This window comes from Mustela erminea, chromosome 8, assembly GCF_009829155.1.
Source record: "Mustela erminea isolate mMusErm1 chromosome 8, mMusErm1.Pri, whole genome shotgun sequence".
Taxonomy (NCBI): Eukaryota; Metazoa; Chordata; class Mammalia; order Carnivora; family Mustelidae; genus Mustela; species Mustela erminea.
In genome coordinates this window covers 1,882,639-1,910,275 of record NC_045621.1, presented here as the reverse complement: position 1 = coordinate 1,910,275, position 27,637 = coordinate 1,882,639, and the positions used below count along the sequence as shown (strand labels likewise).

The 27,637-nt window shown below is 40.1% G+C and overlaps 1 protein-coding gene across 1 annotated transcript in view; it reads left to right on the top strand.

Moving 5' to 3' along the window:
* COL5A2 (collagen type V alpha 2 chain) overlaps positions 1-27,637 on the top strand; it is a 134,928-nt gene that overhangs the window by 85,345 nt on the left and 21,946 nt on the right. Inside the window, exons 10-36 of the mRNA XM_032354139.1 lie at positions 55-108; positions 489-542; positions 1,705-1,758; positions 4,664-4,717; positions 7,469-7,522; positions 8,481-8,525; positions 8,991-9,044; positions 9,581-9,625; positions 10,703-10,756; positions 12,952-13,050; positions 13,378-13,422; positions 13,537-13,635; positions 14,808-14,861; positions 15,091-15,198; positions 16,274-16,327; positions 16,925-17,023; positions 18,204-18,257; positions 19,088-19,186; positions 19,294-19,347; positions 19,456-19,509; positions 20,966-21,019; positions 21,742-21,795; positions 23,498-23,542; positions 23,866-23,964; positions 24,913-25,020; positions 25,375-25,428; positions 27,383-27,436. Coding sequence (XP_032210030.1) covers positions 55-108; positions 489-542; positions 1,705-1,758; positions 4,664-4,717; positions 7,469-7,522; positions 8,481-8,525; positions 8,991-9,044; positions 9,581-9,625; positions 10,703-10,756; positions 12,952-13,050; positions 13,378-13,422; positions 13,537-13,635; positions 14,808-14,861; positions 15,091-15,198; positions 16,274-16,327; positions 16,925-17,023; positions 18,204-18,257; positions 19,088-19,186; positions 19,294-19,347; positions 19,456-19,509; positions 20,966-21,019; positions 21,742-21,795; positions 23,498-23,542; positions 23,866-23,964; positions 24,913-25,020; positions 25,375-25,428; positions 27,383-27,436 — 1,755 coding nt within the window. The remainder of the gene's footprint in view (positions 1-54; positions 109-488; positions 543-1,704; positions 1,759-4,663; positions 4,718-7,468; positions 7,523-8,480; positions 8,526-8,990; positions 9,045-9,580; positions 9,626-10,702; positions 10,757-12,951; positions 13,051-13,377; positions 13,423-13,536; positions 13,636-14,807; positions 14,862-15,090; positions 15,199-16,273; positions 16,328-16,924; positions 17,024-18,203; positions 18,258-19,087; positions 19,187-19,293; positions 19,348-19,455; positions 19,510-20,965; positions 21,020-21,741; positions 21,796-23,497; positions 23,543-23,865; positions 23,965-24,912; positions 25,021-25,374; positions 25,429-27,382; positions 27,437-27,637) is intronic.

The following is a 27,637-nucleotide window of genomic DNA, read 5'->3' as shown; positions in this document are numbered from 1 at the left end:
AGATGTAATTTACAAATAATTATATTTACTTGCATCATTTGTTCTCAATTTTAGGGCGGCGTTGGGCCTACAGGACCTCCCGGCGAGCCTGGTGAACCTGGACCCATGGTAAATGTCAAGAAGCACAGGGACCCGGTTAAAGATGGGCCCGGCATCGTGACGGTGTCTGAGCTGTTTGTTTCGTCAGCTCTGTCTTAATGTAGCAAGAAGTTGGAGGCCAGTTTGGGAGGCCTGTGTTATGCTTCTGAGGGAGAGTATTTAAATTCAGAGGCCTCGAATACGGTTAGCAGACCATACCAAGATATTTGCTCTTATGAAATTAATTTTTTTCCTTGGAGCACATAATCTGAGGCATGCAACGTAAAATTCAGAATACAGATAAAGCTAGTTTCTCTGATACTTGTCTCGAGAATATTTTAATTACATCATTTGTAGGCATGGGCAAATATAAGTAAATATTCTTTTTTTTTGTTTTGCTTTGTTGTTAGGGTCCGATAGGAGCACGCGGACCAGAGGGCCCTCCTGGAAAACCTGGGGAAGATGTAAGCTTCCTGCCTTCATTACACTTTGAAATTTTGAAGAGGTTAAGAAGGAATGACGGTGTTAACATGGATATTATTTATTAACTCCCAATGTATTTCCCTTGCTTTTAGCTTTCATTAAACACATGCAAAACTGGAGAACTCAGTGTAGTTATACAAAAATCTGAAAGTATTCTTAATTTTGCTGATTTTATATTATTAGGTTCCAGCTTCTTCCTTGCATTCCCCCGGTTTGCCATTGTGATTTCTCCGTAAGATACTAGAATTGTTGTCAATTTTGTTGATGGAACCTCTAAGTGAACTTAAAAAAAAAGTACCTGGCTCTAATGGCAAAACATCTGTATGATGTAATGAAGTCTTCATTAAATGGAAATTTTTGATGTATTAATAGTATAGCACCAATACTGTTCTCTAGTGCAGAAAAAGCCATTTCTTCCATTGGATTTTTAAAGTTAAGACTCAATTCCAGGTTTTAACAGTAATAACATGTGATCTAAGAACTGGATACAAAAGCAGATTTGTTTTTCTGGATTTTTTTCTTAGTTGTACCAAAGTTTAGGTTAAAATCATGGATAAACCATTAATTTCTGTGTGATCTTAAGCCAAGTAAATATTTCCTCTTTGTGTTTCAAAGAGATTTATTTCAGCAGATTACATTGAATTTCATCATAAAGAAAATATGTCTAGTAGTTCTTAATTATTTTATCACAAGAAAAGAAATGACAAGATGTGTTCTAAGAAACTGCTTTAGTTCAGTGCCGCACATTCATGTAGAATTCATAGCACGTACCTGTGTGTTCATGTGGGTATAAATTTTGATGTTTGTAAAATGGTGAGCTAGGTCAGGTGAGTATAACTTATATTAATTTCTTTTTCTGGGTAAGTTAATGAAACCCTCACACCTGACTTGCTGTAATAGATTCCCACCAGAAACAATGCCTGCTTCACTCTCACGTTGTCTACAACACTGGGCATGAGCTTCCGATCTTGGGGGTGAGGGGACATGGCTTTCTAAAAAAGACTTGTGTCTGCAGTTGACTGGTCACCTAGTGTCAGAAGGTGCAGTTGACTGGTCACCTAGTGTCAGAAGGGAGCGTTTTAATCCTCTTTGCTCCCTCTTACCTTGTTTTCTGGTTTGTTTTTTTGTTTGTTTCCCTTAAAGGGTGAACCTGGTAGAAATGGAAATCCCGGTGAAGTGGGGTTTGCGGGGTCTCCGGTAAGTTTGTACGTCTCAATACGATGCCACAGAGGCAAACTTTGGAAAGTAAAGAACAGTAAAATTACCTTGTAATTATTATATACATGTGCACTAGACACTACCATCAAGATATGTTCCCTTCTGTCATCGCGGAACAGTCCGTTTTGCCAAAGGGACGGCTGATTCCAATTTCCGATTTTATATCGGCTCCACACGAATACTGTTCCTGAGATCGATAATTATTTCATAACCTAACCGGATACTCTCCAAACGGAATGTCAGATTTACGAAGTCACCAACCTGACCTGCTTCTATTTCACAACCTCCCAACCCCATTTGTCTTTAATATTTTTATATTGTACAGTTTACACGTCAGAAAAAACAGCTTGAGAGTTTATGGATTTGTTTATTTATACACCACGAACAATGAATTATGGACAGGATGCCTCTTTGGCTGCCCCTCAAACCCTCATGTTGGCTGAAATTCTAGATGTTCTGGCCCTAGAATCTAATGACAAGTTCCACTGATGACTCCTAACACAGCTTTTCATGCCCCTGGCTTGCTACAAGGACCTGTCCCTGCTAACACGCTCCACCAGAATTGAGGGCCTGGGCCACGTGGCCATTCTCTGAACTCACCTTTCCATCCTTCTCACGCTACTTGGATAGACCCTCTCCCAGGATGTGCTACCCGGGCACTGGGGACAATGAGAGAGAAGCAGCAAACATCCTCTTAACATTCTTGCTCTTAAAGCTTTACCTTGTCTGATAACCCCTAAATGGGTTCGACTTTGCACTTACGACGTTTCCTATAATTTTCTGATGTTTCTGCCACTCGGTACGGCTGACAGTACTGAATTACTCTCCACTTATTTCCTGAAAGTGCAGGAAGTCCAATGCTGGGTTTGGGTTATTTTTTTCTTTTTAAACTAATGAGTGCTCATCTTTTAAGGGAGCTTACGGGGCTCCAAGGATTATTTTGTTTCAAACATAAAACCAGTTCCCCGGCTCCCTGCTCTCTCCCTCTGCCCTTCCTGCCCCATCAGCCCGGGGAGTCAGTGCAGACACAGGCATGCGGTTCAGTCATTCGCGCAGATGTCCACGTCGGCCCGTCCAGGCTCCCGCACCCCATCCTGCCGCGCTCTCGAACATCCTGTCCTCGAGGCCTCCGTGGGGAGGAAGCCGGCCCCGCCAGCATGTGGCAGATGCGCTCCGCCGGTCTGTGCAACAGCACATGTGGCTGGCCTGTGATGACAGCCTCCGGTCAGCAGAAAGAGAACATTTTATGAGTCCTAGTACATCTGGTTCAGTTTCGTGTTGTGTTAGAGATGAGTAAGAGCATGAGAATTCCCTTGCAGACCACGAGAATTCAAAGCTAACTAACGATCTGAAATAGCTCAGCTCAGCACTTCTCCTATAGGCTGAGGGTATGGAGTTTCCTGCTCAGGAAGGAGGGGGAACAAATATCAGTAAAGGGGAACATTCCAGTGGACAGACTTAAAGGAAATTCTTGAAGTGAGGAATCTGTAAGCAGGGCTGTGGAAACAGAAGAATGACTGGAAGTTTCTTTGTTCAGAGAACATGGTTTGCTGTGCCCTTACTATTATAACCCCTCCTTAGAGCACCATGGACACGTTTTCCCTGCAAGAGGTCACAGAGGAATGATTGCTTTGCTTTTATCGTATAATTTCATTTCTTGAGTATTTGGTACACAGTGAATGAAGGCAGTGATGTACGGAACAGGCTTTTCCGTACTAACACATTAGCACAAGAGAAGTTCCTTAGGAAAGGTTTGGGAAAAGTGCTGTGAGTGTTAAGAGAAATCTTAGATCATTTCTTCTGTTGTTTATTTGGTGATTATTCATTGATGACCACTCAATAAGCAATAGGCTAAGTGCCGTGGATATGCAGATTAATAGTAATAATTGATAGTAACTAATATCAATCTATGCTATCGATGCACTCGGGCTACTGGTGCCAGTGGTGATGACATTCATTTCAAAACCAAATTAATGTAGACAGTGAAAATAACTAAGTCCCTGGGTCCTTATCTATTTTAAGAGGGTCTGAGGAAAAAGTCGCCAGCATCATTTCCAAATAGTCATACCATTTAGGCTTAATTTTCTGTTTGATTTCTAGTTTTTTAGTTTACTATGGTTAGGTGGAGGATGCATAAAATTAGTACAAATTAAGGAATTATTGCGTCTACGGTGCAACTTGTTCTCTCCATATTTCCTGACCAAACCTCCTGTGGGATATTTCCTTTCTTAAGTTAATCTTTGAAACAGTCACAGACCCATAAAGCTTCTCCTGAACATGTGACTTAAAGTAAACCGTTGATCACACTTTCCTGTGATCTTTCTAATCCTGTTTTGCGGCCAATATTTCGTCGTTCAGAGAACGTGGAACATCTTGCTGCATACGGACGTGTTTCCTCTTCTGCCCCCAGGAGAGCGCGTGTAGAGAATGTGTAGTTTTCTGTAAGCTCCTTCCCTGATTTCCTTCCACATGAGCTGTTCTAGCTGATTCAGACACGGAACACGTTGACTCAGACTGATTTTCCTGGTTTTTGTTGGTTTGGGCTTTTGGTTTGTTTTTGTGTTGTTTCATGTTTTGCTACTAATTATAACACAGTGATATAGTTTTTAAAATTTGGAAACGTCGTCACATCGATGCCTGGCAATAATCCATGTGTCTGTGTAAGGCGTGTTTCCACTCCCAACAGGGGGTTTGCTTTGTGAACGTCGGTCACCTCGGCGTGTTCTGACAGGTTAAAGTATATTGCTCCTTTCTTTCCTTTGGTATTTTGCTTAAAAAAAACTATAGTATTAGATTTTTGGTGAACAAAATTATATTAAACAATTTCCTATTCTTATTAATGACTCTCAAATGCCTTATCTTTTTTCCTGCCCCCCCCCCCCAGGGAGCGCGAGGATTTCCTGGGGCTCCTGGTCTTCCAGGCCTGAAGGGTCACCGAGTAAGTTTAACTCTTCATAGTCCTTTCAGATACTAAGGCTAACTGAGCAGGGTCTGGGAGCCTTACCTTCAGCCTCGCTACAGTTCTATGAGTCAGTTGTCCTTAGCTGGCTGTGGTCTCAGTATTCATCTGTGGTTACCAAATTCACAATATGTTTTTTATATTTCCTTTGAATTTCATTTGATTCTATAAACAAATATATTTTGTGTTCTTACTGTATGCCGGATACTGTGCTACAAAAGAGACACAGTGATGAGTAAAAAGCCCATAGCCTTCAACTTCAGGCTCAGAAGGTTGACAGTCACCAAAAGACATAATGACTGCTTGGTGGGGTAAGTGACATGATACTGGAGAGAGCACTAGGTTATGGGAGGGGTCCAGTCAGCCCAGGTCTGGAGGGCCATAGAATGCTTCTCTCTTTATAGCTCAAGACAAAACGTAATTATTCTGTGTTAAGTACAGATATGGAAATTATGTGCCACTCAGAGTGGAGGGAAACGCCCCTGCAGCAGCAGTGTGCGCTTGGCCATGCCAGGTTCATGAGCCTGTAATGAACCAAGAAAAGCTGTTTGCAGAGAGGGTTCTGTAAAGCCTGGTGTCCGTCTAGCAGGAAGAACACTTCCACTGGGGGTATTAAAGAAAACAGAAGAATAAAACCTGAGAGACTACTTTGAAAACTACGGCAAGATTGAAACCATGCAAGCTATGGAAGACAGGGACACTGGAAAAAGGACAGGGTCTACTTTTATAACTTTTAATGATCATGATTCAGTTGGTAAAATTGTGTTCAGAAATACCACACTATTCATGGGCATGATGGTAAGGTAGAGAAGGCCTTTTCTAAAAGAAGGTAGTCCACTGGATCACAAGGGTCATGGAGGTAGATCTGGCGACTTTATGGGTCGTGGAGGTAACTTTGGTGGAGGACGAGGCTATGGTGGTAGAGGTGGTGGGAACAGAGGAGTTAGGGAGGACGTGATGGTGGATATAATGGATTTGGAGGTGATGACGGCAACGATGGTGGTGGGTCCTGTTTATAGTAGTAGTAGAGGCTGTGGTGGTGGTGGACCAGGTCATGGAAATCAAGGACGTGTATATGGTAGTGTTGGTGGAGGATATGATGGTTATAATGAAGGAAGAAATTTTGGAGGTGGTGGTGGGAGCCATGATGGTTTTGGAAATTACAGTGGACAGCAGCAGTCAAATTATGGACCTATGAAGGGAGACAGTGTTGGAGAGAGAAGCTCAGGCAGTCCCTATGGTGGTGGTTATGGATCTGGTGGTAGAAACGGTAGATATGGTAGCAGAAGGTTCTAAAAAACTCTGAAGGAAATGCTACAGTTCTTAGCAGGAGAGAGTGAGGAGTTGTCAGGAAAGCTGTAGGTTACTTTGAGACAGCCGTCCCACAGGTGTTAGAGGAGCTGTAGAACTCTGTCCCAGAAGGAACAATGGTCCACAGTCGGAGAAGTTACTGCAGCTAAAACAGGAAACCCGTCCTGCTCAGGACTCTCATCACCCCGGTTTGCTACGGGTCAATGCAGTGTAGTGTCAGACGACATATTTTAACTGCTATAGCTTTTGCATTTTTATTTAATTATGTCAGGTATATTGCCTGTAAATTGTGGTAGTGGTGCCAGGAATAAAGAGTTAAGAGATTTTTAACTTTTCAGTATTTGTGTAGTTCAGTTTTTCTGTATTCTAGTACAGGAACTTCAATAAAATGTAGTTTTGAAGGTGCTTCCTTGTGAGTTAACAATTAAAGAAGATCATTGTTAATTACTATTTTGTATGAATTTTGCTAAAGTAAACTGTAAAGAAATACTTGGTGACTATTTTTCTATTTTTTCTATTTTCCGCATTTCCAAACCATGAAGTTAATGGGCTCTGACATGTGGAAAGAATAGATATTTATATGTTTTCAATATGTTTTAGATAAATAGAATTGAGTATTTGGATAAGCATATGTGTGGATTTAATAAATGAAAAAAAGACTTACCCTCAAATGAAAAAAAGATCTCAAAATTCCAGAAAAAAAAAAGTTACATATCTATTTATCAATCTGTCATCTATATATCAAAAGCATGGGTGATATCTGATAAGTACATACTGGCTGCCCCTGTGTTGAGTAGTTGAGCTTCTGATTAGAATGCTTGCTGCTGTACTAATTATTATTTTGAATGTCACCCCTAGTTATAACCCATATTCTATAACTATAGAAACTCCACAATTACTTGTCTTCTCTAAAACCACCATAGGTTTTTCATTTGTAGCTGTAGATTAAATTTCTGTGAAGTTCCAAAAATCTGAAAGGTGAAGATGTTGCAAATTCAAAATGGTGCTTTAATTTTCTTCGAATAGGCTTTCAAAAAATGTTGAGAATTTGGAAACATTCTGGGTAACAGCTTTAAATACCTGTTTTTATAAGGCACTTTCTGTGAGCTTATTTTATTTTTTTTTAATTTTTTATTTTTTATAAACATATATTTTTATCCCCAGGGGTACAGGTCTGTGAATCGCCAGGTTTACACTTCACAGAACTCACCAAAACACATACCCTCCCCAATGTCCATAACCCCACCCCCTTCTCCCAACCCCCCTCCCCCCAGCAACCCTCAGTTTGTTTTGTGAGATTAAGAGTCACTTATGGTTTGTCTCCCTCCCAATCCCATCTTGTTTCATTGATTGGTTCTTCTTTTACACATCTGGGAATTAAAAAAGCAGTAAAATACAAATTTGTATTTTTCTCCTTAGGGACACAAAGGTCTTGAAGGCCCTAAAGGTGAAGTTGGAGCAACTGGTTCCAAAGTAAGTGTATGAACCCTAACCCTAACCGCCCCACTCATTTCGGGTTTGCTTCATGTCCTGCCAACTTTTCAGAACCCCCTTGCATTTTGGAGGAAAGAGGAGTATAGTTGAGTGGATAAATATAATTCTTATATATGAGTGGCCATAGATTTGGCAGGATATGTGACATTCTTAACTTTGCCACCAAGAATAGGCACTTGTTTCTGCCAGTGTAGGACGGGTGTTTTCCTTACGTGAAGATGGCGCTATGAATTCACCTGCTAAAACACAGCCGCTGTTTTTTCTTCTTTAAAAGTATCTGAGAGGTTTAGATGGTTTATTCGCCTCATTATTTAATACCTTTTTGACTTCAGGGCCTTGTGGCCATTGTCTCTTCCCAAGATGTGTCTATGTTTTAGGGAATTAAAGAGACCATGAAAGAAGTACAGAGGACTTTTTAGTGGGAAGCATCATGAGATACATGAAAATACATACATACACGTGTGTGTGTGTGTGTGTGTGTGTGTGTATGCATGATGTGTGTATGTATGAATATATATGTGTGTGTGTGTGTGTATATGCTTTGGATTTAATTGTTTTATTTTTCAATTTCCTACAATAAATCTTAAAGGAATACTAGTCAATTTTAGCTTTGTAACATTTTCCTTGAGCTACAGTATAATCAGACATAAACATATAATTACCTTTTTAATACTAATTAATGTGAACAGATGTGATAGTTTCACCGATCTTGTTTACAACCTCACTTTTATTTTATAATTTTTTCTATAGAAACTAAATTGCTATTTCACTTTAAGAAAAAGTAATACAACAGAATTTTGAGGTCCTTCATTTCAAGTACGTCTTCCAAATGTTCAGATTGAAAATACACCTTTAAAATGACATATACTTGGAAACGGTGATTTGAGTATCTGTTGTAGGTTTTTCACACTATAATGTAATCTCATTTTTGCTTTAGGGCGAAGCTGGCCCTACTGGCCCAATGGGTGCCATGGGTCCAATGGTATGTATTAATTTAATTCTTTGGGTTTTTTTTTTTCTTTTTCTGGTTTACACTATATAAAGAGAAATGAAAAGACATGGAGAAAATATGTTAACTGATGATGTAATCTTGATCACCAGTTGACGGACAAGAACATTCAGAGAATTGTACCCTTTGAATAGCAAAGGCCTCTTGCGTTTCATTGTTCTTAACCACTGAAGGCTCTTACTCTTTTTCCTTTAGTTAGTGTTCAAATCAGGATTGTTGTAGATTTGACCCATTATAGGTACATTAAGTGAAATCTATTTAGGTAAGAGGCAGTAGGTATCTCCATGGGCAGAGATCTTTTCATACCCGAAGTCGCTCCTGGAAATACTACCGTTTGTGGCCGATAATAGTGAGTCTCCACTGAACTGAGTGATGTAGTCAAACTACCGTAGAATTCAAATAAATGCTTCAGAGGTGTTTTTTCTCTCTCATCCGTAGGGTCCGAGGGGAATGCCAGGAGAAAGAGGGAGGCTTGGGCCGCAGGGGGCTCCTGTAAGTATGTGTACTCCAACTCTCAAACGAACTGAATATTTTCTTTTAAATGAGAATATAGTATTGCTGCCTACTTTTTAGTTTGTCAGCTTTTATCCTTGCTTTTTGTTCTGAAATAGATTTATGTTTACAGAAAAGTTGCAAAGGTAGCACAGGGAGTTCCTGTGCACTGCTTACGTAGTTTCTGTTAATGTCGACATCACATATGACCACAGTTCGTTTGTTGCCTACTTATATTAATGCCAAAGTTGAGAAAATGATTAAAGACTTATAGCAGCATGGAATATGGTCCATGGAAAAAATATAAAATTCAGAATAGTAATAAAATTATGAATCGGTGCCCCTTATTAAGAAATTCTCGTACGCCAAGCTTCCTTCCACACTTTATTTCATAGTCATCACAATCCTAAAAGGTAAGTGCTGAGTGTACCCTCTAAAGAGCCGAGTTCTAACAGGGAAATTTTTTCCGACAAATGAATTATGAGCAAATACTGCAGAAAATGTAATTTTATCTTGTCTCTTTTGCTCCTAATTAGGGACAACGAGGTGCACACGGTATGCCTGGGAAGCCTGGGCCAATGGTGAGCTGCACGACGTTCACCCTCACTCAACCCCGTACTGGTCCGTTGGCGCATTCACGACACATGCAGAGCACACACTGTGTCCCCGACTCCGGGAATCAAACGGTGGTAGACACGCAGTACTTGTCTTTGGAACTGCCGTGTCTATCGAGGAAGAGAGACCTATCGATTCATGTCGTAGTATGGTGCCGTTCCTAAGGGCTGTGTTGTAGAGTGTAACTTGAAGTTCAACAAAGGGAACCTTGCTGTACCTACACCTATAGTGAGATACAGATATTAAGGAAGACTTAGGAGAACTTTCAAGCTAAACTTTGAAAGATGAGATACGGGATGAGCAGGAGTACAGCATGGTCTGCTGGATGGATAGATGAAAAAGCATGAAATTCGAGGATGATAAATCAGGTTTGAAATGATTTCCCCTTAGGATATGTCCTGCCTTGTTCTTCAAAAAGAGGAAACAAAAAGGAGGAAAAAATAAGACTCATTTAAAAGGGATTTTATTACTACAAAATGGATGGAATGACATCACGTCCTCAAGGAAGAATCAGGACGAGCTGGAAGGGATTCCTCTCACAGCCACTCGTCCCTCTGAGTCTGGCCGTTGCATCAGTGGCCTGACTCCGCGCGCCTCCCCAGATATGGGATAGTTACAGATGTCCACATATAGGCCTGAAAAAATATCACTCCTAAACACCCACATGATTCTTAAGCATCATTTTTATAAAGTGCAGTCCTAGATTTTGGTACAAAACCTAACTTTCAAAAAACTGTATTCCTTGATTAGCACAAAGAAAGTACATCTCTCAGGAAGCATTGTTTCAATTTGTGTTTGTGACTGGCTTATTCTCTAACACACCACCACAAGCGTTTAATACCACTGGACATAACTTTTAGCTCTATTCCCTATCAATGTCAGCAGGTACTTACTATAAAATGACATCATCTTTGTGATTTGAAAGTACTCAGTGGATTATTCTTATGTGTCAACATACAGAAAGTCGTCAAAGAATGAAAAATGACTCAATTAGATATTGATTAAAAACCACGTCTGATCGCTTTTCTTGTTTCTTTTAATAGGGTCCTCTTGGGATACCTGGATCATCTGGTTTTCCGGGAAATCCTGGGATGAAGGTAAAATGTTAATATATTTAGCTCTTGCTTACAAGAATTACTTGATTATATGAATGCTGAAGTGAGGAATGGCATTTCGTTAATTATATGGAGGTTGCTTAACTAAGGAAAAAACCTAGAGCATTCTCAGCATTTATTATGATAGGGAAAAAAATAACTGTAAAAAATTTAAAAATGAGATCACTGAACAATGTGTTATTAAAAGAGAATTACAACAATTGTTATCAAACAACTGCAATATCCAAGAGTCTGTGGCGTTAGACTCCAGTCTAGACAACTGCGCCAGCTGCAGGGAATAAGAACTTAGTCTGAACTGGAAGTCTGTTCCTGGATACGGTGTCTGGCAGTAATAAACAGCAGAATGTTCTAAACAATAGGAGGTTAAAATAAATCAGACGTTGTCGAAAGGCTGTTCTCTGACACAACGCTGGCCTCACTCCTCGCCCTGCCCCTGCCATTTGTGCAACCATTAGAGGAAGAGGCAGGGAGGCTGTTTGGCTTTCCACGTGGGAATGGATTAAAGTATTCTGTTGGGATGATTTACATTTGCCGGAGTCACAGTTTGTTCTTCCAGCATTTTGGATGATAAATTCAAGGATTAAAGCAGGAGGTTATTAGGATTATATTAGTTAAATTAGTGAATACATTCAGAAAACTTCAAATGTTAAACAACACAATACCTTTGACTACCCCTCACACCCAGCTTCGCCTTGGCAATAATTTCCTTCCTCCCAAAGAAGGGATTTTCTCACTGGATTCGTGACTGTGGCCGTGGCAATCACCTCACTTCTTCTCATGGAATTTTGTTGAAGGATAAGTGATGCCCTCAGTAGAGATCCAGGCTTCTTACCGCGAGTGCTACTCAAATGAGCTTTGAACTGGTGTTTGAAACAAACAACAACGACGACAAAGTCCATAGCTGACATTTCAAATACTCTGAAATGTGAGCATCATCAAGTCAAATTACTCTTCGGGCTCTCGCTACTGCTGTCTGTACACTCTGTGCCCCAGAGGTGCGGCTGCTCTAAAATGATGCCGTACGTCATTCCACTCACCAGCCCCTCTTTTCGCCAGAACTCACTGTGCACTGGAGCTCCTGGGACCTTCCTGAGGTCCCTTCTGTTTCCAATCTGCTCCCCTAAACCCTAGTCCTGCTGCTACAGACCCTGGCCGTGGAGGGCCAGTCCTCCCTGGGCTCCCTGACCAAAATATGCAAAATCCCTTCCCCTGCCTGTGAGACCCTCCACCCTCCAACTGAGCTCTGGCCAGAGAGTTAAGGGTAGAAGACGCACAATGTCCAGGACTAGGACTTAGCAGAAAGTGGTTTCTGCTCCTGGTCTTCTAGCGAAGACCTCGTTAGAACCACAGTTTATATAATAGTTTACTCTGCATATTTCCTTCTCCTCCTGGGGTTACTAGCCCTGGCTCTTGGCTATTGAAAACTGCTTAAAAAGTCATTTCGCAAAATTGTTTTTCTCAGAAATTCGTTGCCTGGCCTCTCCCTTCCTCCCCAAACAAAACAAATTCCTAGATCTTTGGTCTTGGCCAGGATTTTCCTGTACCTGTTAAATTCTTCCACGATCTCTGGCTTTCTGGATGAAGAGAAACTTCCATATCCGCTTCTTTGTATTTCAGGGGTTCAATAGGGATTTTGTATGTGTTATTGTCGCTAATGAACACCCTGAGGCTCAGGATTTTAGTTCTAAAATTCCAGGTTGAGGTCCCTCTAGGATTTGCTCTATATAGGGACCTAATCTATTGGATAAGATACAGAAACCCACTTAGGTTTAAATTTCAGATAAAAAAAGAAAAATTTTGAGTATAGCTATGACCCTAATATTACCTGGAATAAACTTATACTTAAATTAATTGCTATTTATCTGAATCAAAGTTTAGTTAGGCAACTGTACTTTTATTTACCATCTGGGTGTCTATCTTGGGTTGAAATAAGGCTATCAGGTAACTCGACCCCTTGATGCTGCTGTCAACGCGGAGGACGTCATCGCACTCAGAAGGGTATGAAGGGGAGTCCGCTGCTCAAGCTCGGTCAGGCACACGCCCTTGTAAACCGATTTGTGCTCAAGACCCCTTTAAACACTAGAGTGTAAGATGTAAAGCTCCAAATAAGCAATAACCTTCGAACCACACCACATTTATATTTTTCTTAAATTGACATGTCTTTTGTACCCTGCTAGGGAGAAGCAGGTCCCACTGGAGCAAGAGGCCCCGAAGGTCCCCAGGGGCAAAGAGGTGAAACTGGGCCACCAGGTCCAGTCGGCTCTCAAGGTCTTCCCGTAAGTTCCCAGGACATCTAGGAGTGATACTCTTAACAGAAAGCTCGACATGTTTTATAACATCAGAATGAAGGCGATCTATTTTAATTTATCTTCTTTGAATTCTGGATGTTTGCAACTAATTTAAAAAAAATATTTCTCTTGTCAACTCTGCAAAATTTAATCTATTTTATGGAAAAGGGAATTTGTTATAAAAGTGAGTTTTGTGATATAATGGTGGTTGATTTTTTACGATAAATTTCTCCTTCCTTTTGGAATACAGGTAGACATCCGAAGACCACCCTAGATATGGCTTAATGTCTTATAAACTTCTCATGTGTCTTTTAGGGCGTGGTAGGAACTGATGGGACACCTGGTGCCAAAGGCCCAACGGTAGGTAACTAACTGCATTCAGCCATGCGAAGCTCCAACGGACATGATCCTTTGGACGTTGACCATAGGCTTCTACATGGGTCTCTGCTCATCATGTCGCTCTTTCTCTGTTAGGGATCTCCTGGCACCTCTGGTCCTCCTGGCTTATCAGGGCCCCCCGGATCTCCAGGACCTCAGGGTAGCACAGGACCTCCAGGAATTCGAGGCCAGCCGGTAACGTCCTCTAAAATAACAATCATCCGTTAGTGTAATCCAGCTAAGGTCACCAAGAAAAATAGCACTCAGTGAGATGCAATGAAGCATAGATTATGTGGCTTGTCTAAACGAGGCAACTGAAGATGGGAATCTTGGTAGAGCGGAAGCTGAATGTCGTTGTACAGGTTAGGGTTTAAATTCAAAGAAGAACATTACTGCCTTGTGTTGGATTGTAGTGGGTTTTTCTATATAAAATAGTAAGGTCGTGACTTTAGGGTTAACCTCATAGAATCTTATCTGTAGTTGAATAATAACCATTAAGGAAATATTTTTGTAAGCCAGTGTGAAGAAATGTGGAGGTTATCATGACAACGTGGTGAAAATTGGGTCCAACAGCTAATTCTTGAAGACAGATCCTACCATGTTGTAAAATTATTTATTAGAAAAAATGTTATGATAAATGCATAAGAAATAAACACATTGTGAAGTGTGCTTATTATATTTTTAGCTTAATATGTAAAAATTAAAACTTTTTTCTTAGCACTGCCAAAAACAAGTACTTTGAATTCTGTTCCAAGTAACTTAGTTATGCTAATAAATCCTTTTATATGTTGGTAACAGACTTATTAAAACATGAGTATTCCTGATACTTCTTATTTGATTTTATCATGCTCTTAATTTAGCAATCTGTTTCCCACAAGTTTAACTGGTATTTAAAGATGCACATACACAAAACCCCAGAGCACTCCAAAGATGAAATGTCCTATTTGAAGTTATCAAACTGTCAATAAAGAGAACATAAATATAAAATTATTTTGATTCTGGGTAAATAAGTCTATTTCCTAAAATAAACCTGAAATAGATTTATCTGTAGACGTTAATATTGTTAGTTCTAATTTAAGTTAGCAAATTGCAATAATTGAATAATTCTAAGTGTTCTAGTATGCATGATAAAACAAGCAAAATTTTAAAAGTAAGTCTCTTAAAGACCACTGTAAAATAGAGAAACTGCTACCTAATTATGCTAAGTTTTATAAAATTTCACATACATTCTACAAGATTTGCAAAACTAAAGAAATGGTAATACAGACTCAGCTGTGGAAAGTTTTCAAGACCCACTTTAATTAATTAAAGCAGATGGGACTGGCTAACTGTCCTGGTTCTCATAACTATTCGTACTTTTATTTTAGGGTGATCCAGGAGTTCCAGGTTTCAAAGGAGAAGCTGGCCCGAAAGGCGAACCAGTAAGGCTTCATCTTTTTCCTGAAGTGATAAGAAGAGCATGAATCTTGTCCAGGAGTTCACAGATCAAAGTGCTCAAGTATTTCAAATGATAACAATAAGGAATATACCCTTGGATGGAAACAGTTTAATATGGTTTTAAATTCATAACTGACTTCATTAAATGAAGCTTTTGACTGTAACTCCCTTGGACTCTGGCTCTTTCTGAAAACTTCCTTCTGTTTTTAACAGGGGCCACATGGTATTCAGGGTCCAATAGGCCCAGCTGGTGAAGAAGGGAAAAGAGGTCCCCGAGGTGACCCCGGAACAGTCGGTCCTCCAGGCCCAATGGGAGAAAGGGTAAAATTTGAATGATAAAATACATTCTTAGGGTTGCGGGGCAATTACATGGGTAAGTTTTGAGTTGGTCAGGAAAGCTCGACCAGTTAAAAGAAATGCTTGCAAGTGCATTGAACGGTTCAGTATGGTTGTCTGTGGATTCACAGAGGCGACTGTTCGATTGTTGCTCACGCATTCATTCAACTAATGCTGATTGAAAAACTACATTGTGCCCGTTTAATATATTGGCGTGTAGCTGGTATATTGGTGTGTAGCTGGTATATTGGTACTCAGTGAAAAAGACAGCGGTGGCGCCAGCCTCATGTGGGGGCTACTAACCAGTAGTTGATTCCAGTGAGGAGGTAAACGGTAAACAAGTCAACAGGAAACAAAAATGTAATCCTACGCTTTACTAAGGACTGTGTACACTGGGAAATAGCAGGTGACGTGGTAGAGAGCAGCTGTGAGCGTGCAACGGTACGTAACACTAGATTAGGTGGTCAGGACGGGTCCTTTGGGAAGACGACAGTTTAGCTGACACCTGATGGTGCGGATGAGCCAGCAGGAGAACTTGGGAGAAAGAACGTTGTCAGCAGAGGAAGCAGGAAATCTAAACCACCAGGCCAGGAGGGCTGGTGATTTCAGAGATTCGAAGAGGTTGCTGTGGCTGGAGTAAGATGAAGCAGGTCCGAAGGGACAACAGCCTTATCCCGTTACATGTACAGAGGCTTTCAGAGACGCCGAGTTCTTCACCCAGAAGGCACTACACATGCCGTTACCACTGACACTTTGATGGTGGTAGACGGTGCTCATATCCAGATGACCGTTTTTCTCCGTGTTAATTTTACAGTGAATTGTTAGTATAGTTCAGAATTTGAATGACTTTGGCTCAGTACTTGTACATTCTTCAAAATTTAAAATTTCTTTCCACGTACTCAGGTTTTTTTTTTTTTTTTTCCCTCTTATACTTATCTACTGTCACGTTGGGTTGATCACGGCTCCTAAAACCTTATAATACTAAAAATAAATTTACCCACTGGTTATACCTCTCAAGAACATCAACAATAATCAAGAATCACCTGTTGGTCGTTTGCAGGGGGCTCCTGGCAATCGTGGTTTCCCGGGCTCTGATGGTTTACCTGGACCAAAGGTGAGGTTATCCATCAATGTGACACTCATGTGGCTGGAGCTACGTGATGACGATGATGCCACTGTGCAGAGTAGTGATCTGGCTTGGGTCCACGTGGGTGCAGATCCAGAAAGGAGTCAGACACAGATGCCAAGCCTAATGTCAAATCCCCCCTGCCAGGGCTGGTTTCTGTATTACAGAGGGCTGGGAAGAATGCGAACAGTTGGAAGTATGTAGAAGTTTGTTTTCAGACTTTCTCGGGATGGTGCTGAGAAGAAAAGGTCACACACCCTTCCTTAGCTGATAAAGAGACTTTTTCCTTTATCTAGAAATTCAGACTCTAAAGTTTTGGTGTTTTTTTTCCCAACTCTACATTATCAGAGTGGTAATTGAAATATAATTTTTTTTAGCTAACGGTGAAAGTCACTCTTGTTTAATAAAGACAGATGAGAACAGAATATGTAGTGATACTTTTTGTAACTTTGTAACTACTTGACAAAGTATTCCTATGGTATGCTAGCGCTTTGATTTGTAAAACATAAATTTCGTATTTCTTTTCTTTTATTTTCCTGCATTGTTTCTTTTTTTCCTGACACATTCTGCTTTGCATTGGAACAGGGGGCTCAAGGAGAGAGGGGTCCTGTGGGCTCTTCTGGACCTAAAGGAGGTCAAGGGGACCCAGGACGGCCAGGCGAACCTGGGCTGCCGGGTGCTCGGGTAAGAACACAGCCATTTGCTACATCAGCCCAAGAGAACCGCTCCTCGGGGCTCAGCAAAAGGACTAACTGAGCTCATCTTGACAAGTGGGAGCATGTCTTTGTTTTTACAATTTTGACCCGATTCACTATTTTTAAAATACTGGTTTGTTATGTTTCATGTATAGAAAATACAGTCTTTTCTAGTCTCCCTTTCTCAAAGACGTATGCATTCATCATTTTGCCCCTTGACATGAAAGAAAAACCCTGTTTGTCAATATTTACTCTTTCTTTACTTGCTGACGAATAATTTATTTGGCTTTTGGCAGAGAGAATTCCTGATAAATTTGTTTTTGACCAAATGTCACTTGAAAATTCATTTGGACTGTGAAATGCCTCTCATATTCCATTGTCAACAGTGCTCCCCAAAGAGAAGGGAATTGCACATAAAGTTAATTTTAAAAAGTTAATTTAAAAAAAATTTTAAAAAGTTAATGGAAATAACATTTGGCTCCACATACTCTTGAACCTGGTGTTCAAGATATGAGTACAAGCCTGTGAGTACAGTTCCCATGCAGATCTCCTTCTGCATGGGAAACCGACATTTTCCTAGAATTCTTCCCTGGACACCTGATAGGGTCGGAACGCCGTCTGAATGAGCGGTCAGTGCTGCTTACAGTGAAAATGACCCCGGAGTGTTGTCCACATTTGGACTGGGGGGGCCACGAATTATAAAAACCTAGCGGGAGGCATAGCTTTGGGTGTCCTGAGTTTAGAGTAACTAGGCCTGAGTTCGGCGTGACTGGGAAGGCTCCCCTGGCCGGGATCAGTGTACTGTGTTCACGGCGCTGTTACAAATGCTGGTTTAGTGAGGGTTCTAAGCCAGAACGCCTCCTGTGCCCGCCGTGTAGACTCCTTTCCTCACATGTGACCTCCCACTGTGGGAGGCTGTGCTGTGAGGGCTCCGCCGGTGAAGTCCCATGTGGTGCTGCCTGTGGCATGCTGTGGTTCTGCCCTGTGTCCGTCCAAAGCCACGCTGGCCAAGGTCCGTGACCGGCCTGTGAGTTTGCCTAGAGGAGGCCACTGAGGATGGGCGTTGCGCAATGGAACTGGGTCCTTTGAACACGATGCTGTTTTTACTCTCACGACTCTTTACCTCAGTTGCAAGTCAGCAAAAACATGACAAATCTTTTAATTTTCAGGGTCTGACAGGAAATCCTGGAGTTCAAGGTCCTGAAGGAAAACTTGGGCCTTTGGTAAGGAATTTACCTAAAACTCCCAAGGGGGCCTGGGTGGCTCCGTTGTTTAAGCATCCAGCTCTTCGTTTCAGCTCCCGTTTTTTTCTCGGGTCATGAGTTCAAGCCCCATGTGGAGCCTACTTAAAATAAATAAATAAAAAGTCCGTAATCCTCAGTATTTCTCAATAGACCTACAACTTAAATGATGAGATGTTTGTTTGAGGTCCATGTTTTTAATCAGGGGGATGCGGATGATACAGACATGTTTAAAATGCTGGAGCAAATTCATAGGATCTTGATATTTTAAAATTCACCAGAAACTGATAAAATTTAATTAATACCAATGATGAGATTGAAATTACTTCTCTAACATCAGCAGAAAAAGTTGAAATCATGTATTCCTCCAGCATTGGTCAAAGTTTTCTATTAGAAACATTCTTATTTCTTGATCTCCTCCTAATTGTGTAGGTTTAAGAGATAGGTAGGTCTGACTTTGGACAGCTCATCTACACTCGGCCCTTCCTTTATACCAAAAATGTGAAAAAGAAGTACCAAATTTCCATTACCACAAGCTAGAGTAAATTAAAGAGGAACGAAGATTTTTCCCTGTGAGAATGAGAGTGCACGGAGACGCGGAGTTGAGGTTTGTGTACCGAAAGAGTGAAATCTCTGTTCTCAATACTCAAAACACTTCAGCAGGTTTTTTTAAGCACTCAACTATTCTGATTCACTAAGTAAAGGGTGAAGGATAGTTTAAAACTCATGTAACTTTTATAAGTACGGAAAGACAAGTGATGACTGTTTAGAGAATTTACATAAAACTTACTTTTCTCCTGTCAACTTTGCAGGGTGCTCCTGGGGAGGACGGCCGGCCGGGTCCTCCAGGCTCCATAGGAATCCGAGGGCAGCCCGGCAGCATGGGTCTCCCAGGCCCCAAAGGTAGCAGTGTGAGTACCTGTGAGAAGGGTTTGCTATCTCATCACGACCCTCACTTCAAGCAGCCGTGTTTGGAGCAAACTGATTGACATTTAAATGGTTTCTAATTTTTCTTTAGGGTGACCCTGGAAAACCTGGAGAGGCAGGAAATGCTGGTGTTCCTGGGCAGAGGGTAAGTAAACATTTTCTGCCAAAGGGGGGAAATCCATGTATGTATATATATGATATCACCCCAATGTCTTGTGGCCCCACTTTACATATTATCTCTGTGTGATATTAGGGAGCTCCTGGAAAAGATGGTGAAGTCGGTCCTTCTGGTCCTGTGGGTCCCCCGGTATGTGATCTTTCCACGAGAATGTATTCCCATTGCATTTTTCATGTTTGTCCAAGACTCTACTTAGGAGTAAGTTTCAGAGGAAGTAAGTAAGAAAGCACAGGATTGAAGAATTTCAGTTATAATCTTTCATTTTGATTCCCGTGTGGGTACCTTCTGCCATTTTAAATGGAGCGATTGGACTTTCGTTTTAAACTTCTTTAAGATGTTCATGATAAAACCTACCTCATCGTCTTTAAGTGTTGAAGAATGTGTCAACTATCGGTCTGACAAATGTTTTGACAAATTTTTGACAAATATTTTATACTTTTATTGATAATATTTAAGTACTGAATTATACCTACATTCTTCTAATGATGCCTTATAGGAATTTACTTAAACTGACTTTTTTTTGAGGACTAAAAAATGAAAATTTTTTATCCTTTGAGGTACACTTGCATCTAGTATTCTAAAATTAAATATTTATAGAAATAGTTTGGCATATTTATTTGTCTGTGCTGGTGCAATTTAAATATCTTTCTAAAATGTTAGCTTTGCTTTCTATAGTTGTTCTAATGTTGAGAGCTTGATTAATATTTTTTATGACACTGAGAAATAAATTGGAATATTAGAATAGAGATAAGGTTTCCCCCATTATCTGAAAGCAGAGTGTTCCCATGAAAACTTTATAAGCTGAAATGGTATAAAGCCAAAAAGCCATTATCATTAGTTTACATGGAAAATTTTCTTAAAATTCCCAGACTCCAAAAAGAGACTCTCCTAGGTTTTTCTAATACCTTAGGACATATCTTGCCCTAACAGATGCACAAATAAATGTAGATAAAACTCAGATGTTCACAGACACAGTTCCGCACCATGGAGGCTTGATGTCGAGATGCGAGCATGGTTCTCCAGGCAGGAGCTTGTGGGGGCCCCTCTCGCTGCCAGGGGTGCACTGCCTCCTTGACAGCTCACAGCAAAACAAATGCTGAATGCTTTTCTTTGCTTTTCACCTTTTTTTGTAAAATCAAAAATTATCTTCGGACTTCTTCTGTTAGCAGAAGGCTAATACAGATCTTTCATAAAAGTGAAGTGATACAGCATGAACTTTGGAAAAGCAGGAGATACTTGTATTGCCTGCTTAGATTAGATATGTAAAAGTAATGAATTTTTCCAGGTTCAGCTTTTCCAGTTTCCCCACCCAATTTTATGGTTGGCTCTAGACATTTTACATTTGGATCAAAAAATGAACATATGTCGACAGTGTTTTTGTCAACTTTAGAAGATACTTTCTCAGCAGCACGGACTTCCAACAACACCTTCAACTACTCATTATAATGCTAGCTCCATATCTGGCTAGAATGAAAACATGTGATTAGAGAAAAGGCAAATATCAATCCTCGTAGTAGGTTGCACACACCAGAAGCGGGTATGAAGATCGGACCCCACTCATGACTTTCTCTCCTTCCTGACGCAGGGTCTAGCCGGGGACAGGGGAGAACAGGGACCTCCAGGCCCCACGGGCTTTCAGGTAGGCACGGACCCACTTCTCCATGTTTGCTACCATTAACTACACTGCTTTTTTTTAAAATATGGAAAGATATGGTCAAATGATGTGAGATTCCACAATTTTCAAAAAAGTCATTCTTCTTTTAGTAAATAAATAAAATGGATAAAACCCAACATTTCTGTTCAGAAAGAAGGAACAGACTTCCCCCTAAAAACTGATCAAAATATAAAACTGTTAACAAATTAAAAATCATGAAATGTTTTTGATAAGTTTTATTGAACAATTTTAAGGTTGATTCAGTTTTATAGACACAATGTCTTACATTTTTTGTTGAATAAATTTTCATGATTTATCTAAATATATTGTATGGGAAATTAATAATGGATAATTATAATTTGATTAAAAAGAAACTTTCAGGAGTGACTTTCAGTACTATACTAGCAACCTAAAATATTGCTTTCAGACCCATAAAAACTTGACAAATGTTAAGAATCTCCCGTTAGATTCTTTTCTTTTTTCTTCTTAAGTGTGTCCAAATGAAAATCTAAACCTATAAACCGACCATTGCTGCATTATGGTATAAGATAGAGTTTTCTTGTTCTGTTTTCCTTGTCTTTAAACAATAGCTTTTGCTTGAACGTATAGTCATGGAACCTCCGTGAATTATAAAAGGTAAACTGTGAACACTAGTGACCTATTAAACTTTGACAAATTCACAATTTTATTTTTTTCTTTTCCTTTAGGGGCTTCCTGGCCCTCCAGGGCCTCCTGGGGAAGGTGGAAAGCCAGGTGACCAGGTAAGTTTATTTTTAATAATAATAATAATAATAGCAATAATAAAAATTGCTGGTCCATAACATCACTTATTATTATATGTGAAGTTCTGTTCTGGTTTGCTTTATAAATGTAATCTCTTTTAATCCTCAAAACAACCCTATACATCTAGGGACTATATGATGCCTGTTTTTCAGATGAGTAAAATGAAGCACAGAGATGTTAGGTGACGTTCCAAAGTGACACAGAGGGTATAATTTGTGAATACTGGCCTGCTTCCCAAGACTGTTTGTAATCACTAGAGATGTGTCTTCTCATAACTACCGAGTTATATTTGAAGCTTTATAAATGGCTATAAACAGATATTATTTTATTTCTATTATTTTACCAGGACATCAGTTAATTTATTTTTCTGTGGATGATTCGTTCATTCATGTAACCATTCGGCAGGTATTTGCTGGGTACTGTGTGCTTAGGTGTCTTGAGCTCTGGTCCTAACCAGTTGATCCAGATGGACATGAACTTTATGTTACATCACGGTAGGAGATAGAGTGTGCAAATACAGAAGATGCACCCAATCCAGACGTGGGGATTTAGGAAAAGTTTCCCAGGCAAAGTAAGATCTTTTATGAGGAAGGGGAGGAAGGAAGTGAGATGAGCACAGCAGGTGCGTTTGTTGGTCAAATGAAGGCACTGAAAAGGTTGCTAAGAAAGGAATGCAGCGAATAAATTCGCCTGGAGGTGGGGCTGGACGGTAAACCGGGAGCCAGACTGTGGGAAGTCTGACTTCAAATGTCGTTTTTTTTGGACTCTTCTAATGGGAGGTGATGAAGGGCCTTTAAGCAACAAATTCAAAACCTCTCTCTTTGATTAAAAATAAAAACTAATGACAAAGAAAGCTTATTTATCTCTTATTTTCCTTTTTATGTATGCTAATAGGCAATATGTGGTTTAAAAGAAAACCAAACTTTGGTTTTCTTTTAAACCACATATTGCCTATTAGCATACATAAAAAGGAAAATAAGAGATAAATAATTTGATTAAATTTTTCTTAAAACTTCACATTGAGGACCAACCGAACTTCTAAATTAGTTTTCATCCCAGTCTGATGACCGTGACTTTCTATACAACAGCTTTCTTTGTCATTAGTTATTATTTTTAATCAAAAAGAGAGGTTTTGAACTTGTTGACAAACTTTCTTTTAGTTAAGAACAGACTGAAACTTGTGACATAGTCATGACTACACTAGTTTGAACCCACAATTCCCAGGGGACTGTTGTCCATAGTGTATGGTCAGGGGAACTATTTACTAAATTGAGTTGAACTGGTTATGTTTAAGAAATAGCTCCTTGTTGGTTTTTATTTCTGTTTCCTCTATTAAATTTTTTTCACATTAGGAAATAAAATTACTATATATTTTGTTGTCTCTAAAAAGACCAGTGTGTTCTATTTGTGAGATAATGTTTTTCATGTCTTCATTGCCCAAAATCAAGCATTCAGCTTTAATAAACATTTTTTTTTCTGGAAAAATAATTTCTATCCAATGAATGGGATATCCCCTCATTTATAAAAGTATACACATTTTTCTTTCCTCATTATGGGTTTATTCAAACCTCTAATAGTACATTAAAAGAAATTAGATGTGTAGTATGGAAAGATTTCTAATAAATACCCAAAATTTAGCTCAAAGCATTTCTTGAAATTTTTAAAAATTATATCTTCTAGGGAGTTCCTGGAGATCCTGGAGCAGTTGGCCCATTAGGACCCAGAGTGAGTATTCTCTCTTTCACTATTAACTTAATTTCCATTGCTTTCAGTAAAAAAAAAAAATCTTTTATCATAAGCTGAGCTTTCTTTTGAGAATAAAATTCTTTTCCTTGATGAAAATTAATCTTACGAGGAAAGTCTATGCCGTGAAATAACATGTTCTTACTTCAAGTTCATTTCTTATCACTAAATTAGAAAAATGAGCCTCAATAGCTGCTCATTTCTCAGTTTTTCTCCAGTAGAAGCAGTTTTGCAGATTTCCAGAAGCATTTTTAACCCACTTTCACAACAGTCGCTGGTTGTTTGACATCCCCGTGTCGCACTAGGGAGAGCGCGGAAACCCAGGGGAGAGAGGAGAACCAGGAATCACGGGGCTGCCTGGCGAGAAGGGAATGGCTGGGGGCCACGGCCCGGACGGTCCCAAAGTAAGTACGGCGGTGAACTGGCACTTCAGAATGTTCCCGGAGCTACAGCCTAACAAGCACATGATGGAACTAGAATGGGTTTCTCTTGTTGTTGCGAGAAAATTCGATTATATAATTTTCTTCTTCAACAAGTATTTAATAAGCACTACTAGGCTTTTTCCTTGGCATTAAGGGGGTAGCTGAATGAAGTCTCTTCTCTGTGATAGGATTTATGGTCTAGTGTGCATAGTGATACATTCTCATATGGAAACCCATTCCTAACATTTATTCACAGAACTTTACTAGTGGCTTCCATTAGTAAGCAGAGGCAATAAATAGGAATCCGTATAACTTATAACGAGATGTTCCTGATCATACACTCCAGTTTTTTTGTCTCATGTTCTTCTTACTAACTGTAAGAAAGTACGTCATCCTGGAAATCTGAAAGTAAAATACATCATGAGGCAAAAATCAGTCTTGTTTCCTTTGGGAGCCATTTCAGATTGTAGAAGAGGGTGCTCAATTTCGGTATAAACAATTAAAGTAGAGTTTTTCATGGTTGTATAACATTAGATCCCTTACATTTTCAAGGTCCAGAGTGATTACGTGCTTAATAGCACGTCTTTGTTAGTGAGAGTGAAATACTCTCTAAAAGTAACGTCCCCTTCATCAGGCCCGCATGATGTTGTCAGAGAGGAAGGAAGGCAACCATTGTTTGTATTTGACTTGGTGCTCAATTTCCCCAAGGAAAAAAGTTGAAAACATAAACCAACAATTAGAAAGGCAAAGTCTTTTTGATTCCAAAAAATGAGCTCAGAGACAATTTTCACAAATGAAAAATATAAACACTCAGTTGAACCCTATGAAATCTCTGATCTTCCACTCTTTTTGTCTTACCAGCAGAGAAATCTCACGTGGCTCAATCTTAATACCGTATCGGCGAGGTCCCTTATTGTTGGTTCATTTTAGGGCAGTCCAGGACCATCAGGGACCCCTGGAGATACAGGCCCACCGGGACTTCAGGGTATGCCAGGAGAGAGAGGAATTGCAGGAACTCCAGGCCCGAAGGGTGACAGAGTAAGTCTCTGTTTTTTTTGTTTCTTTGTTTTGCTTGTTTTGTTTTGTTTTGTTTTAGTTCATTCATTTAGAGTTTCTAAATTCCTCCTGAAAATTTTTTCTTGGCCAGGCTTTTGCTTCTTCCGTTCTAAGTCCCAAGTCAATCTTCCCTCCTCCGTCTCTCCTTCTCTTTCTTTCTTTCTTTTTCTGTCTTTCACTACCTGTATTTATTCAGAAAATACACAATGCCAGGCACTGTTCTAGGCTCAAGAGGATATAGCTATGATCAAAAGAGATAAGCCCGTGCCCTCATGAAGCTTCCCCCACGTGAGAGAAGACAATGAAATGAGTAAATGACATTTTGTGTCTCCCCAGGGCGGCGTAGGAGAGAAGGGCGCTGAAGGGACAGCTGGGAACGATGGAGCGCGAGTAAGTCAGTCGTCCCTTCCCCAGCCGAGCTCGGGACCAACACTGTCAGTATCACACGAATTTGCCTGAACTTTCCAAAATAAAGTTCATTGTGTTCCCGTATGGTCAGGATTTGGAAGGTGATCGATTTTGAGATCTGATGCTGATCAATCACGGGTACTCCTTTTGCTTACTTTGAATCAGAACAAGCCAAAACGTCGTCATTGTCGAGGGAGTGAAACAGAACACGTGCTCCCGTGCACATGAGACAGTGCTTTAGGCAGTGGGGCTCCCTTTGTCTTTCTCCATCTTCTTCTCTATTTCATACGCAATGTGTGTTCGTGTTCACGTGTTGATCGACTGAGCTGTTCTAGACCTCACGCCAGGGCAGGCCAGGAGAGTTTTCACTGTAGCAAGTTGAGGTGAATGTTTCTCAATACGCTGGGTGTTAGGGGTGAGAGAGCTACCGCACAACGGACCATCATCAATGCTTCCATCAATAAGGAGGATGAAGAAGTGAAATTTGAAGAAGATGCTTGACCCCAGGGCATTGTTTAATGTCATGTCAGAAGCTGACCTTTAACAAAGTTTCAGTTCTCAAACATACAATACATTTGCAATTCTAAGAAGAGACTGAATATAGTTTTTTAGACTTTAAGGAAATTATTCTCTTGATAAAGACACTAAAGTAAAATAAAGGGAAAGTTTTGTCTGAGTGGTAATTATCCCTTTTTTTCTTTTTTTCTGAAAATCTACTTAACTTAGCAAATTATGAACATGAGCTGTTTCTTGCCTGGTAGTTAGCTCTAATATTCGATTCGTCTTTCAAGAGAGGTCTGAGTGAGTCTGACGCACTGTTGCTGTCTTACGTCGTCCACGGCCTGTAGTGCCTAGTGCCGTAGGGCAGAGCTGTTTGGAGGAGGGCTGCATTGACAGCTTATTTTAAGGTGAAATCTGAAACACTATCTATTGTTCCTACAAACCAACTTTGAAAATGCAGTCTGATAGAAACAGGACTTGAGCAATGACTGCTTTATTTTCAGGAAGGACATTGCTTTAGGGAGGAAACAGAGCAGACCACTTGCTGTAATCTCACAGTAAAGGGGAAAAATGAGTAATATGTTTTCTCTGTAAGAAAAGAAAGGGGGGGAATTTAATGAAGTGATCTTTATTTAATCCAAGTCTTTAGGGAAATATATTAGGTAAACTATTGGAAGAATAATGTTCCATTATAGATCTAGAGAATATATGGCCACAGTATTCTCATGTTCTTATAAGAATATAAAGTTAAGATGTCCTTTTTGTTCCTTAAGTTCCCTTCATAGTACATACAAACATTAAATGGCAACAGAATATTTGGGCTGCCTATGAAGAGGCAATGTACAAATATCAGAAAGAAAACTTGTTCCAGAAAAGACTCCACTACAGTCCAGTTTAAAGAGTGTGACCACATGTCAAGAAGACCCAGTTCGAACCCCGACATGATCGCTCCCTCGGCTCTGAGCGTAGAGAACCCAACCTCGGTGTAGCTAGATAGCCACACTCCTTGTAATCTTCGGAGAATGTAGAAAAGTCAATGCTTTATCACAGTTTCACTTAAAAAAAAATAGAGTGGCACTTCGTTCATATAGTTTAAGAATATAATATTCTACACAAAAGAAGAAATCCAGGAAACATAGAAACATCGTAGAAGAGCAGGTTTAATTTGGAACTAGAGTTTGAAGACAGTGTTGTGTAGGTCTGACTTGAGGTGGACGGGAGAGATTAGAACATGTTGTAGAGAACATCCAGGAAATTGTTTTAGAGTAAATAGGAAGATCTTAAGAGTATACAGATTATTACCATGTATTATAGACAATGTTTTGCAAAAGCATCTAAGCTATAACAAAATGGGATCTTTTGTGATTGTTTGTTCAATCATGGAGAATCCGGTGCATTCGCTTCTTAACTATGTCCATGTTCTGTCCGTCGACAGGGTCTTCCAGGTCCCCTGGGTCCTCCGGGTCCGGCAGGTCCCACTGGAGAAAAGGTAATATCATAAACTGATGTTCTGTGGGTTCGGAATCAGGAAGTGTGGGTGATAGCTCTTTCTCGTGCCGTTTTCTCTCTCAAACATGTGGCGGTTGGGCCCGGTCATCTCAGAGCTCCCCCCGCCGTCTGCCCTGCACAGAGCGCTCAGTACCCTCCAGCTGCCTTATGTTTTACTTCTGCTTTGGACAATCACCATCTA